The following is a 13,757-nucleotide window of genomic DNA, read 5'->3' as shown; positions in this document are numbered from 1 at the left end:
ATATGGGCGGGCGCGGCCTCGTGGTCACCGGCGCAGACCCGGGTTCATCGCCGCTGCCGCCTCGCGGGCCCTTCTGTGACCTGAGCCTTGAATTCTTCCGCCCGAGCCCCCTTCGGCCCTGCACCCTTCCCGCGGCGCGATGCCGCTTCGCCCCGGGCCCCCTCCCCGGCGCGCGGTGCCGCAGGGCTGCGGCGAGGCGGACCCGGGAAAGGGCGCGTGGGCGGGAGGGAGGCGCTGCGGCCGCTGTGCGCGAGCCCCGAGGGGCGGACGGCCGAGAGAATCACACCGCAGGCAGGGCAGGCCCCTCCAGGTTTATTAGTGTCGCATCAGCACCTTAAATAGTCCACACGGTCACTACGTGACAGATCAGAGTCCGTGCCCCAAAAAGCTATTTACATTAATGCCGGGTTTCATTATAAAAAAGAAAAACTAGCAACACATACACCCTAGAAAGCAAACAATGCACAATGAACCGCATGGGGGCTCTGCGGAAACGACCCGCAGGGTCAGGCTCCAGGGGTACCCGGCAGCCCACACCCGCAGGCGGGAGGACGGGGCCGGGGGAGGGGCGGCCCTCGGAACAAGCGGCCTGGTGGTTTTCATGAGGAATTCATTCCCGGAGGAAGGCCAGAGGCACTCGGGTCTTTCCCTCTGGGAATGAGGACAGCATGGAGGCTGCCAGTCCCCTGCAGCGCCCCCCCCCACCCCCGCAGCTCTCACCCAGGGGCCCTCTCCGACCGCAGCTCTGGCCGAGGCACTGACCCAGGACACTGGCCTGTGTGCCCAGAGACTAACATGGAAGAGGAAGGCAGCGGGCCAAGCAGGGCTGGCCCCCAACTGGCCTGGTGGAGGGTGAAGGGTGGAGTCTGTCTACGTAATAGTGGAAGGTGGCCACCAGGCCTGAGGGGCACTTCGGTGGTGACCAGTGGCCTAACCTTTGAGACTGACGGGGCTGAGCCCAACTCTACAAGGGCTGCCTTCCATCCTGTGGGGCTAGTCCGCGGCCAAGGTCTCAGGGGTGTGCTCACCTCACATACCCGCCCCCCACCCTGCCCGCACTGGCTGTCAGATGGCTTTGGTTTCTAGTTGTCCTTGGAGGGACAGAGTGCTCCTCCATGCACCCTCAAACAGCTCTGTGAGGTAGGCAGGGGAAACACCACTATCCTAACCAGTGGGGAAACTGAGGCACAGAGCGCAAGCCCAACCCCCGTGGCACTGGGCATGGAGTGGCGGATGGGCGAGTGGCTCTTGGGTGCAAGGCAGACCTGCAGACCAGCAGCACCAGGGGCGCAGGGAATGCCACCAGAACCCCCAGCTGCTGGATGGAGAGTGTGCCATGTTATCCCCTTGCCGAGCCAGATGGGGAGGTGTGGGGTGGGCAGGAGGGCTCCAGGAAAGGGGCCGCCCAGAGCCAGGATGCACTGGGCAGCCTGTGGCCCCTTCCTCTAAAACCTGTTCCAAGGCCAGAAAGCCACGGCAAGGATGTTTCCACCTTCATCTTCCTACTGAGTGTGACCTTGGGAAAGAAAGTGGAAGAGCAGGCCGGACACGGTGGCTCACTTGAGGTTGGGAGTTCAAGACCAGCCTGGCCAACATGGCAAAACCCCATCTCTACTAAAAATACAAAAATAATAGCCAGGTGTGGTCGCAGGTGCCTGTAATCCCAGCTACTCAGGAGGCTGAGGCAGGAGAATCGCTTGAACCCAGGAGGCAGAGGCTGCAGTGAGCCGATACCACTGCACTCCGGCCTGGGTGACAGAGCGAGACTCTGTCTCAAAAAAAAAAAAAAAAAAGACACTGGAGAAGAAAAGCAGACACTCTGGTCTGGAGCCCAGCATTGGGCAGCTGGGATGAGGGGGAGGGTCAGGGTCTCACCTGTTTGAGCGTTGCCAGGGTCAGAGGCCGTCAGCCCAGGGACCCACACCCTTACCCCAGACCCGACTCGGGACAGGGCCTGAAGCCCACATTCAGTGGGAGGCCTCCCCAGCCCCTCCCCGCCGGGTGTGCCTCAGGCTGCTGGTCCCAGGTGAAGCTGGAGGCCCTGGTATGGAGGGGCTCTGGTTGGGAGGGGCTCCGACACAGCGCTGCACACTGGCTACCTGAGCCCTGAACCCAGGGAGCTGAGGTCCCACTCCAGGTCACATCCTGGCACCTCGCCACAACAAAAGCACCCTGTTCAGCCACCTGGGGGGCATGGGAAGAGCAGGGCAATCACAAGAAATGGACCATTTCTCAGGCCAGCAAGGGTGGAGACCCCTGCAGCCCAGGCCCAAGGCCCACCCTGCCCTGTTTGTCAGCTTTCCGAGTAGTCTCGCATAGTGCTCCATCCTACAAAACCAGGCCCAGAGGCCCCGGGGTGACCAGGGTCACTGGGGGTCCCTGGCTTCCTTGGTTCTCTCCTATGGAGACCTCAGAGTGCAGGCATGCTGGGGAGAAGCAGGACTGAGGGGCAGATGTGGTCAGGGAGGCCCCTCTCCTGCTGTGTGGAGGGCATGGGACCCGACACACTGTGAGGAGTGTGGACTGAAGAGGCTCCCAGGCCCTGGACAGGGTACCTGGCTACACCCACGGCTCCAAAGAGCCGGCCCCTCTGGTCAGGCCATCCTGCTGGAGTCTTCATTGGCCAGTGTTGTGGCAGGTGACACACACACCTGGATGCCTGCACCACGTTCACCAAAACCTGAAGCTCAACCCAGATACCCACAGGGCCACCCTCAGACATGCCCACTGGAGTAGGAGCAGGAGGAAGCAGCCTCCACCCTCAGGCCGATGCCAGCTGCTCTCAATGTGTCCCAAGCTGGGCGCTGGGACATTTTCTGGGGCCACCTGGGGCTGTGGAGGCCCTTGTGCGTGCTAAGTGTGGGGCAGGGACTACACGCAGAGATGTCACAGTATCTCAACAGCAGCCTAAGAGGGGAAGGTGGGAGGTGGGGTGGGCAGGGCTGGAGTGGGGGCAGGCTCTCCTGAGGGAAGGTGGGAGGCGGGGTGGGCAGGGCTGGGGAGTGGGGATAGGCTCTGCTGGCTCTGCCCAGCCCCAGGGGGACTTCAGAAGAGCAACATGTTTTGCAGCTACATTATAACATGTATTTAAAAGCATTAAAAATACCTGCTGCTATAAAACCTCCGCCACGGGCAGGAGTTTATTGGGAACCACGAGTGTGCGGTGCTGGGGGCATCTCTCAGGCAGGTAGGATGGCCCCCAGGCTTAACTCAGGACACCCCAATGGGACTGAGCGGCCTGCGGCCACTGAGCTCTGCCTGGCCCGGGGTCCCTGAGGAAGCAGAGTCCTGACTTCCAGGAAGGACAGGACGCGTAGGCAAGAACCCTCCCGGCCCGTGGGGCCGGAGCACACCTTCCAGGCCCGCAGTCAGCACTGTCCTGGCCTCCCAGCCCCGGGCCCGGGCCCAACGCTCAGGTTAATAAGCAGAGCAGTTACTTGGCTCCCTGCGGGAGCTGCCCCGTTAGTTTCCAGGCTGTGAGCACATTCATACTTAAGACTGTTTCTCTTTGTGTTTTAAGGGTCTGTCTCTGTAGTAAACTGAAATGTTAACAGAAATGCAGCTGGGCCCCTCCCAGCGTGGTGGGTGCTTGGGGCAGGAGGTGGGGCCCCCGGTGGGGGCGGGGCTAGAAGGTGGCCTTGGAGTGTCCGAAGATGCAGATGGGGAAGTGCTTCACGTGGGAGGACCACTGTGCGGCCAGCTGGAAGAACTTCACGTCGCTGCACTCCACACCGTCGATGAGGACTGTGGGAGAGGGCTGCCTGACCACCTGCCCGCCCGTACGCCTGCCCGCCCGCCCACTCTGCCTGCCTGCTGGTCCACCCTTCCTCTGCCCACCCTGCCTGCCCACTGGTCCACCCTTTCTGCCCCCTGCCCTCCCACACCTCAGAGCCCTGGGGCTGGCATCGCCCCCAGGGCTGCCTGCAGATGGAAGAATCAGACCCCACCTCCTTCCACCAGGCACTACTTGTACACATCCACCTCCACCTGCACGGGTGTGGGGAGAGGACACTGGGAGCCCCCTTAAAACACAGCCCCCTGTGGGGAGACAGAGCCACGTCAACCTGGAGGTCATCTGACCTGAGCTCCGTTTCTGAGACAGTCAACTGCAGACCACCCTCTCTAAAACACTTGGAAATTATAAGTCATCATTTTTAGGCTGGACATGGTGGCTCGCACCTGTAATCCCAGCAGTCTGGGAGGCCAAGGAGGGGAGATCACCCGAGGTCAGGAGTTCGAGACCAGCCTGCCCAACGTGACAAAACCCCAGTCTCTATTAAAAATACCAAAAAATTAGCCAGGCGTTGTGGCAGATGCCTGTAATCCCAGCTACTTGGGAGGCTGAGGCAGGAGAATTGCTTGAACCCGGGAGGCAGTCGCAGTGAGCCGGGATCACACCACTGCACTCCAGCCTGGGTGAAGAGCAAAACTCCGTCTCAAAACCAAACAAACCATCCGTAGATGCAGTTGCTGGTATGAAAAAATAAAGTCATTATCCTTAAAAAGCAGAAAGGGCTGAAAACTTCCTTCTCAGCATTTAGAAAGCTGCCGGCCTCACCAAGGCTCCACGAATGTGCTCACGCCTCAGGTGGCAGAAGGTGCACTTTACAGAGACCCCGAGCGGCCCTGCTGTGCCCCGCTCTACACAGACCCCGGGAGCGCGGAGCTCACCCCGAAGCATGTTCTGCTGCTGCTTGGCGGTGCAGATGAGCCGGCTGATCCCCTCGATGCACTGGCTCTTGGATTCCACGTCCTTGTCCTTGGCCTTCTTGGGTAGAAACATCACTGGGAGAAGAGACGCGGCTGTCACTGTGCCGCTCCTCCAGGGCCAGGCCCGGGGGTGTGGGGAAGGCATGACGCCCGGCTGTCACTGTGCCGCTCCTCCAGGGCCAGGCCCGGGGGTGTGTGGAAGGCATGACTCCCAGCTGTCACTGTGCCGCTCCTCCAGGGCCAGGCCCGGGGGTGTGTGGAAGGCATGACGCCCAGCTGTCACTGTGCCGCTCCTCCAGGGCCAGGCCCGGGGGTGTGGGGAAGGCATTGCACTGGGGGCTCCGCTGACCTTGGCCCTGCACACCCAGGAAACCTGCCTCCCACGGTGACCAGCCCAGCTGGCCTCTGCCTGAGGCGCTGGTCACAACTGCCCGACCCTCACTGCCCTCAGGTCCTACTCCCTCACCCACCGGCCCTGCCTATGCACATGGGTTGCCCAAGGCCAGCTGGGGGCTGCCATCCCTGCAGGCTTTGAGCCGCCCCACCTCACCCTTCTTGTTCTTCTCCTTGGTGACCACAGTCATGGACATGGTGGGCGTGGCCGCAGCCTCGCCACTGCTGGGCAGCCTGCTGACCTGGAGGGACCGGAAAGTGCACTTGAGCGTGTTTTTGGTGGCAGGCAGGTCCTTCTTCTCGGCATCCCTCTTCCTGTCCGTGGGCAGTGCTGCCGTCCAGTAGTCCACCTGCAGCCCCATCAGCTCGGCACCAACGCCCTGGCTGGGAAGGGCAGAGGGAGGTGCTCACACCTGCATCCTTGTGCCTGGTGATGGGGGCGTCACTGTCCCCATGACAGGCCAGGAGGTAACAGCCAGCACCTGTCCCAACTTGCCAGCAGAGGAGGGCCAGGGGCTCGAAGCCTGCTCTGTGGAGCTGCCCACATGCCCGGTCACCTCCAGGAGGGTACTGTGCAAATTACAGGGAGCCTGGTGACAGGAGCCCTCGGCCTGGGTGGCCTGTCCACCTGCTCTCTGCGCTGCCCCTCGGAGTCTTGAGGGCCTACGTGAACCAGCTCCCTCACGCTCAGCCTGGAAGGAGCTGGAGGCTACAAACAGGAGGCAGGGGGCTGGGGGTCTGTGGTGGGAGCCCTGCACACAGCACCAACACCATGCCTGGCCTCGGGCCCCACAGCCCCCAACAGCTTAGCTCCATTTGCGTGAGGTCTGCTCTGGGGAGACCCAGGCAGGCTAGTGGGGTCAAAGCTAATCCCATGGCACTGTCTAGAGATTCCTGTCTTGGCACCTTCTGCCCTCAGTTTGATTTTTTAAAGCCCCAACTGTGGAGGGCCAGGTGCAGTGGCTTATGCCTGTAATCCCAGCACTTTGGGAGGCAGAGGTGGGCGGATCACGAGGTCAAGAGATCGAGATCATCCTGGCCAAAGTGGTGAAACCCCACCTCCACTAAAATACAAATAATTCTCGGGGTGTGGCAGCATGCGCCTGTAGTCCCAGGTACTCAGGAGGCTGAGGCAGGGGAATCACTTGAATCTGGGAGGTAGAGGTTGCAGTGAGCTGAAATTGCGCCACTGCACTCCAGCCTGGGGACAAAGCAAGACTCCATCTCAAAAAAAAAAGCCCTGTGTGCAGAGTCAAGAGACAGCCAAGCATAGCACCCACATTTATTCACCATCCCCCCGAGGTCCTGCCCCCAACCCCGGCTGTGGCAGGAGAGGACCCAGCCGCCCTGCAGAGCCCTCCACCTGCAGGGCACCTGCAGCTAAGAGGATAAGTGCCCTGGGAGGCAGTTGTGACGTGGGGATGACCAAATCAGGCGGTGCGTGATGGGGCGGGCAAGTGAAACAGGCTGACCCGCGTCTTTACCTGGGGGAGGACAGGCCTCCGCTCACCGACGGGGAGGAGGGTGGGGTGGGTGAGGCCTCCTTGGCCGCAGGAGATGTGGATGGTGGGGTGGAGGAGAGCGCACCAGAGCCCGAGGGGGCCGCGTCGTCCGAGTCACCTTTGGGAAGGAGTCACAGAGCCGGCTGAGTCAACCCGCTGCTCTGCCTGGGTGGCACCAGGATGTGGCCAAAAGGCCAGGCAGCCCCTGGGGGTGCAGGGTGGGAGTCCCCAGTGGCCTGTGTGAGATAGGAGGGTCTCGGATTCTCTTGGATTGGGGAAGATGGCTCTGCTGGCCTTGGTATGGGGCTTCAGGAGGACAGTGGTCCCTGGAGGACAAACCCCGTGTGGAGCAGAAGCACTACAGCCAGACTGGGACTCAGCAGCTGTCAGGCCCCAAAGGACTGGTCTGGTCTGCAGGACCAGAGTGATGGTGCTCCCCTGGGGCTCAGCGCCCATGAAGCTGTCGGGACCGCTACCCATGGGCCACTCACAAGGCCTCTGGGTGGGATGGGGTTACCTGATGTGGCCGAGGATGGCTCCACAATTCCGACCTTCACAACCTAGAAAGCGACAGGCACTGGCTGGTGGAAGCCATGTGGTTCAGCTCGCCCACCACCCTCCCCCTGTGGCCACCACTCCCATGATACAGGAGGGCCAGGACAGTGCGGGGTCCCTCCTGCCTTCTCCCCCATCTGTGGAGCAGAGCCAAGCTCAGGGCAGCCACGTGGGGACACATAGTGCTCAGGGAGCATGGGTTCAGCAGGAGGGACTGCCCTCTCCCAAAGGCAGCCCTCAGGGCAGCAGCAAACCACGTGTCCAGTAAGAAAGACCAGGATGCCGGCAGGAGGGACCCTGGTGGGCCAACAGGATAGACCCAGGACCTGGTAGGCCCCCACGTGGCAGCCACGAGACACAAGTGGCTGCCTAGATCCACCATGAATCCCAGTGACAGAACAGGGCCTCGGCTGCAGGAAGGCCTGCGTGCCTCAGCAGAGATACCCGCGAGTGCAGACAGAGCTTAAGCAGCTGCTGCTCACCACGAACTCCGCCTTCTCAGAGGCCATCGCCCCGGAGCCTCAGCAGACCCAGCCACTGTACAGTGCATGGAAAGGCCTCTGTTCCACCAGTGGGGAAACTGAGGCCCAGAGACCCCTTCCCTGCCTGGGCAACTCATCTGCCAGGCCCCATGGATCTCATAGCAGACACCTGGCAGGAGGGAGGCCACACAATGGGATAAAAGATGGACAGGAGGCAGGCTGTGGAAACCCAGGCCTGGCAGGGATCGGCCTGGCTGGCAGAAGCAGACCTTGCCTTGGGCAGGAACCAAAGCCCACACACCCGCAGGCCACAGCCCCAGTGTGGGCAAAGGGAAGCTCCCCCGTGGCCTTGGGCTCCTAGACGACAGAGGCGCTCTCCCCACCCAGGAGGCAGTCTCCTCTCCTAAGACGCTGGGCCAAGCCCACTGGGTGTCCCTGAGGCCTTGCCCCACCGACCTATCTCTGCTTCCACATATCAGCCCCCCAGGCAGAGCTGGGGGGAACCAACAACCTCCAGGCCCACACCCACTCCAGCAGGGGAAGGAAGCAAGCTTTGAGACAGGCCACATGGGAAGGCAAATACCCAGCTCACATCTGTGGGAGGGTTCTGGAATACATCGTCGATCCCCAAATGTTCTGACTATGAAAGACATGTTGGCAGGTGAGCGTCACATACAGCTGGCCAGTACTCACCCCAACAAAGGGAATGAACTTTTGGGAGGACTCTTCGTCAGGGCTAAGAGCAAGGAAACAGACAGTTAAGCTCTCCTCAGGGCACAGCCCCGCACGGTGGGCACAGCTCCCTCTTGGCCTGAGAACCTGGCGCGGCCCCGCCAGACGGCCCTGCCCCAGTCGGCCCTGCCCAGTGTGCCCCAGCCCCACCCATCCCCAACCACTGCCGGCCCTGGCCTGGCCCCTCCTGCCATGCCGCCACGAGGGAAGGACAAACAGGTCTCTGTGCACCCATGGGCAGGAGGCCAGGCCGGAGGGCACAGCTCTGCCGAGGGGTTCACTCTGTGATCCTCAGTGCCTGACGCCACGCAGCCAGCTCAGCCCCGTCCAGCCTGCGTCTCCACTGCCCTACCAAGCTGGGTGCTCCCTGCTCCACTGGGAGGAGGGCAGCTGCATGTGCCCCAGAACCTTCGCAACAGCAGGGTGGGGAGGTTTTCTCCAGACCATCTGGGTAATGGCCATGCCACAGGAGAGGCCAGGCTTTGGCTGCCGTGGACCGCTGTAGACCTCAGTGTTCTACCAGAATGCCCCACGCGTGGCCTGCAGGCGGGCCCGGCATGCCCCCAGCCGGCCGTGCCTGAGTGGGCTGATGGGCTCGGTGAGTGCTGGAGGTTTTGCCTGGACTTGACTCCACACAACATCCGGCAGAACAGCAGCCTCTCCTGGAAGTCAGTCACAGCCCATCCACGTGAAGATGCTGGGGTGTGAGGGCAGGAGCTGTGGGGCTGCGGAGAAGAGACGCGTCTGCCTTCCCCTCCAACATGGGCAGCTCAGGCAGGGCTGTCCTGTGGTCCAGCTCATGCAGGCTCCTGCTGACCGTGCCATGGCACGGTCCCCTGCCGCACAAGGTCCTGAGACAGCTGGGGAGATGTGGGCATATCTCCTCCCAGGCCCCACAGAAGATCCACAGGGCAGGGCCTATCCTGAGTGGTGGGCTGGCTCTGGCTCCCTCTTTGCTGCTCTCCCCTGGCCTCCAGGCTCCCCGTGGCCTGCACTTAGACATGGAGGGGCCTCCCCACCTGGCTTCCTCGGCCAGACCACATCAGTGGCTGGTGCTGTCTCTCTGGGCAGTTCGCCCAGCTGTTTCTTCCGCCTTGTTTCCCCAAACTGCAGAGTCTGATGTAGCAAGTGGCTCTTACAGGTGAAGACTACGCACACACACAGTGCAGAGGAGTGGCCACTGCCCCTGGAGCACTGGGGACAGGCCAAGGCACAGGGCGACACCCAGGACGAGAACGGCCAGGCCAGCAGGGTGCTCCCTCAGGGACAGCCCTGCACCAGGTGCAGAACATGGGTCTGCCCAGTGGCCCCAGCCCTCCCTTGGGTTGTTTTCCAGAACAGGGTCATTGAGGGAGAATCCCTTGCAGGAAACAGGCCTGGGGAGGATGCCACAGGCCCAGCCGGGCCTCTGCCAGGAGCACCAGCTTCCAGACCAGCAGCACTGTCTCCCCAAGAGCCCTGCAGGGCAGAGGCTTATCCCAGCACTCCCCGCAGTGTGTCCACGAGCAAAACAGCCCTGCCCAGGGCCGGTCCAGAACACACTCCCAGGAGGCAGCCCCTGCAGCTGGTCCCAGCAGGTGCCTTCCCAGTCTTCACAGCGCCAGCGTGAGGGGACAGCAGCAGGCAATATCCACCCTCCCCGGACGCTAACCAGGACAGTTCCCACCCTACCCTCGGCAGAAGGCCTGGTAATGCCTCCGGATGAAACCACCTACAGATTCCGTCCATCCCATTAAAGATGCCCTCGGCCCAGTTCCACTTCTAAGAAGAGACTTGAAACAGAAACTTTCCCCTCTTGTCCGTTTCAAATAACATAAGGCAATGCAAATCCTGTGTTCAGGACCGCCTCTGCCTCAGGGTGGCCTCTTGGCCCTGCCGCACCCTGGCTCTGTCCACAGCTGTCAGGCAGGAGCACCTCCACGTGTCCTTGACATCCCGCCATCCTCACCGGGCAGATCGGTGTTTGGAAATCTCAGTGACATCAGTGTCCTTCCAGGCACACGAAGGCACAGAAGGCAGGAGGCCGCTCCTGGTCCCCAGGGCATGGGTGGCTCCAATCCCCAGGGCCACCTGCCCTCTGCCAAGCCAGACCCCCCAACAGCCATGGCAGGGTGGCCTCCTGTCCATGCTCTGCTCCAAGGCCCACGGGGCAGTGTGTGGCAGATGAGTGCCGAATGCAGGAGACGTCACAACACAGGGACGTTGCTGGAACTCTCAAAGCCAAGCTGTACCTCTGGGCCATGCAGACAGCACCCGGCCCCAGACATGGGCCAGTATAACAGGGGTGACACCGGCTGGCCACTGAGACCTCACCCTGACCCTGGAGCCACACACATCCGTGGAGGCAAAGCAGTCAGGAGTGTAAGGGGCACAGAGAGTGCCTGGGGGCCACTCCGCCTGACCCTGGGGAAGCTGCTAGATGCCTGAGCAGCCTTTTTACCCACACATGCTGGCACGGGCAGGCTGGGGCTGTGGCCGCCCTCCAGGCCTGGCCTGCCCTCCTAGGAGGAGTGCCATCCTGGACAGGGGAGGACTGGCCAGCAGGGTCACCTCCCGAGGGGCTCTCACGGGGAGTCTGGCTGGAGAGGACTCTGCATAGGTCCCAGCCACAAGGCTGTGCCACCGCCTGACCTCTCCTGGCCTCCTGACCGACCTTCCTCTGGGTAGAGAGAACAGGTAAGACACTCAGCGCCTTCACTGGGTTCCTTCCAGGGCTCCAGCCCACCCCACCCAGGCAGCCAGTGTCACCCCTGTAATGCGGAGGCAGGGGCAGGAGGCACGGGGTGGGAGCAGGTGTTAGGGTCTCCTAAGGCCCTGGCTTGCTGCTCGGAAGAGCTGATCTGGGACAGACAAGAAGCTGCGTCCACGGCCTGTGGCAGCCCGGGCAACCAGAGCATGCTGCAGACTCTTAGTGCCACAGCCAGGGGCTAGGGCGCAGGCCACCAGGGGTCAGCAGGGAGGCCCCCATGACTGGTCTTTCACCTGCGAAGGCTTGTTTAGCAGGATGAGACGTAGAATGCCCAGCCACCCTCCGGTGTCTTCCCAGCACCCAGCCCTGCAGCTGAGGGTGGTCCCAGGCTGCCCACTTCGAGCAGCTCCTAGGCCTGCAGTGTTTCCAGCAAGAGGGCCCCAGGAACCCAGCTACCCTGCACTGGGGGTGGGGGTGGGGACAGGTTTCCTAGGACAGCAAATGACCTCACACAGGTAGAAGACGGGGCAGAGAACGAGCCCCACGGGAGGACCAGCAGGGCCCCCCTGCCGCAGGATACACCTGGCCGAGGAAAATGGGTGGCTCTGTCTGAAAGGGCAGCTCTGGGGGGTGCCTGGGACCCGACTCTAAATATGAAAGGTTTTAGGGGGTGGAGCTGTCTCAGCACAAAAGCTCTTTACCCCCATTTGGAGGTCCTGGTAGTGTGGCCACGTCTCTAGGTAAGCCACAGGAGATGCAGGAATGCCCTCTGCCGGCCCTGGGAGCCAGGCTCTGCAGCGTGGTTGCCACGTCACCGGGCGAGCTCCTTACGCGCTGGCCTTGGCATCCCTACATGTAGGGAGCACCAGTGTCCCTGCCAGGCTGCTGCCAAGTTCACAAACAGGAAGGGCCTGGGGCACAGCCTGGCCCAGGTGACCCCAGTGTCCGCATCAGCCACTTGCTCTTAGTTTAAAACAAGGAGGGGCTAAACCTGGCCACTTTTTTTTTGAGATGGAGTCTCGCTTGTCACCAGACTTGAGTGCAGTGGCGTGATCTCGGCTCACTGCAATCTCCGCCTCCTGGGTTCAAGTGATTCTCCTGTCTCAGCCTCCTAAGTAGCTGGGATTACAGGCGTGCACCACCACACCTGGCTAATTTTTTTGTATTTTTATAGAGATGGGGTTTCACCATGTTGGCCAGGCTGGTCTTGAACTCCGGACCTCAAGTGATCCACCCTCCTCAGCTTCCCAAAGTATTGGGATTACAGGCATGAGCCACTATGCCCAGCCTAAACCTGGCCACGTGTTAAACCAAAACGCAGGGTCAAAACAGAGGGGAGGAGAGTCCTGGCTGGCTGAGCTGCAGACTTCAGGGCTCTGGGTTGGAGTCTCAGAACAAGGGCCCGGCCCAGGGACTGGAGGCCAGTGTGAGGCCGGAGGAAGGAAAAGGTGACTCCCATGGGGCTAGCTCCCCTCCCCCTCGCTGGCTCTCCACCTCCACCTGGCAGCCCTCGGGGCCTGACTCCCAGCCCAGACAGAGGACCGCAGGGTGGTGCAGACAGTGACTGCTAAACGAGCCCTAAAGACCAGCCTGGGGACAGACAGGGCGGGAGGCAGACCCAGAGAGCCATACCTGAGGGTAAAGTCAAAATGAAAATGCTTTTTCCTTTTCAGAAAGCCGTCAAAAGAGAAAACACAGACATGTTACGACGCCCTCAGGAGCCCTCCGGGGGTCGCCTTGCTTGGTCTCCTGGTGAGAGAGCCCATGGGTGCTGGCTCTGCACTTTGCAATTGGCTCTCTCCCAGGTAGTCTAGGGAAAGGTGGGGACAGCTGGCACCAGATGTGCAGGGAGGAGGCGCAGGCGGGACAGTCAGGTCTCCCACAGGGCTTCCGGCCCGGAGCTCCTGAGCACCGCCCTGCTCTGGGCAGGTAAGGATGTGAGCTGCTCACTCGCCCCCAGGTCCCAAGGCCCAGGGACCCCTCAGTTCCCCATCCCAGGAAAGTCAGGCTGTGGAAGGAACAGGTGCCCAGATTGGAGGGGCTGGGCCACTACCACCCTGGTCCCATGACAGCTATCCATCCCGTCAACTTCTCATCACTTGGGGATTCAACATGTGCAGAAATGGTGGAAACATGACGCTTATGAGGAGGGACCTGGGGTGTGGGGAAGTGCCTATGGTCAGGGAGGCCACGGAGCTGCCTGGCTGACCCAGCCTCTGGTCTAAGCCCAGTGCAGGGCTCTGTGGCCACCAGGCCGAGCCCAGCAGCTGGTGGAGAGGCCCGTGGAGGGCTGGTGGCTGGCAGGATCCTGTGGCATGGTGCCTGGGCCCAGCTCATTACCTCTTCTGCTTGTAGGTCAGCATGGCCTCTGCAATGGGGAGCTGGTGGGCACAGTTGGCACCTGCCATATACTGGGTGATGCGTGACACGATGTCCGGCGCGTCCTGTACTGCAGGGGAGGAGGGGAGGAATCAGGGAGGTTGGGCTGGCACCAGGTGGGGTTCCAAGCGGGGCTGAGCTGGGTGTCCCTGCTGCCCCGCCCAGGCCTCCCACACCCCGAAGTGCAGTGGGGCTGAGGGGCCCTGGTCCTCTACTCTCAAGGTGGTACCAGGGCAAGTGTGGCAAGGCCTGCAGGGCTGCGCCTGCCTCTTCCCAGACAGGCCCCATGGCTCCCAACATTCTAATGCTCGGGGG

General features: G+C 61.8%; 1 protein-coding gene across 14 annotated transcripts in view; it reads right to left on the bottom strand.

Moving 5' to 3' along the window:
- Positions 1–292: 292 nt before the first annotated feature.
- The window catches only part of PACS2 (phosphofurin acidic cluster sorting protein 2), a 90,650-nt gene continuing 77,185 nt past the window's right edge, over positions 293–13,757 (bottom strand). For 8 of the 14 annotated variants that reach the window (XM_035261715.3, XM_035261717.3, XM_035261716.3 and 5 more), the window contains exons 18-25: positions 13,404–13,512; positions 12,696–12,728; positions 8,336–8,378; positions 7,123–7,165; positions 6,588–6,723; positions 5,261–5,487; positions 4,672–4,785; positions 293–3,744 (exon numbers count right to left, since the gene is read on the bottom strand). In XM_035261715.3, coding sequence (XP_035117606.1) covers positions 3,626–3,744; positions 4,672–4,785; positions 5,261–5,487; positions 6,588–6,723; positions 7,123–7,165; positions 8,336–8,378; positions 12,696–12,728; positions 13,404–13,512 — 824 coding nt within the window. In that variant the 3' untranslated portion in view covers positions 293–3,625. The remainder of the gene's footprint in view (positions 3,745–4,671; positions 4,786–5,260; positions 5,488–6,587; positions 6,724–7,122; positions 7,166–8,335; positions 8,379–12,695; positions 12,729–13,403; positions 13,513–13,757) is intronic. The other 6 variants (XM_035261720.3, XM_035261721.3, XM_078335899.1 and 3 more) reach the window with 1 other exon arrangement.

Source organism: Callithrix jacchus, chromosome 8 (genome assembly GCF_049354715.1).
Source record: "Callithrix jacchus isolate 240 chromosome 8, calJac240_pri, whole genome shotgun sequence".
Lineage (NCBI taxonomy): Eukaryota > Metazoa > Chordata > Mammalia > Primates > Cebidae > Callithrix > Callithrix jacchus.
This window is presented reverse-complemented; position numbering and strand designations above follow the sequence as displayed.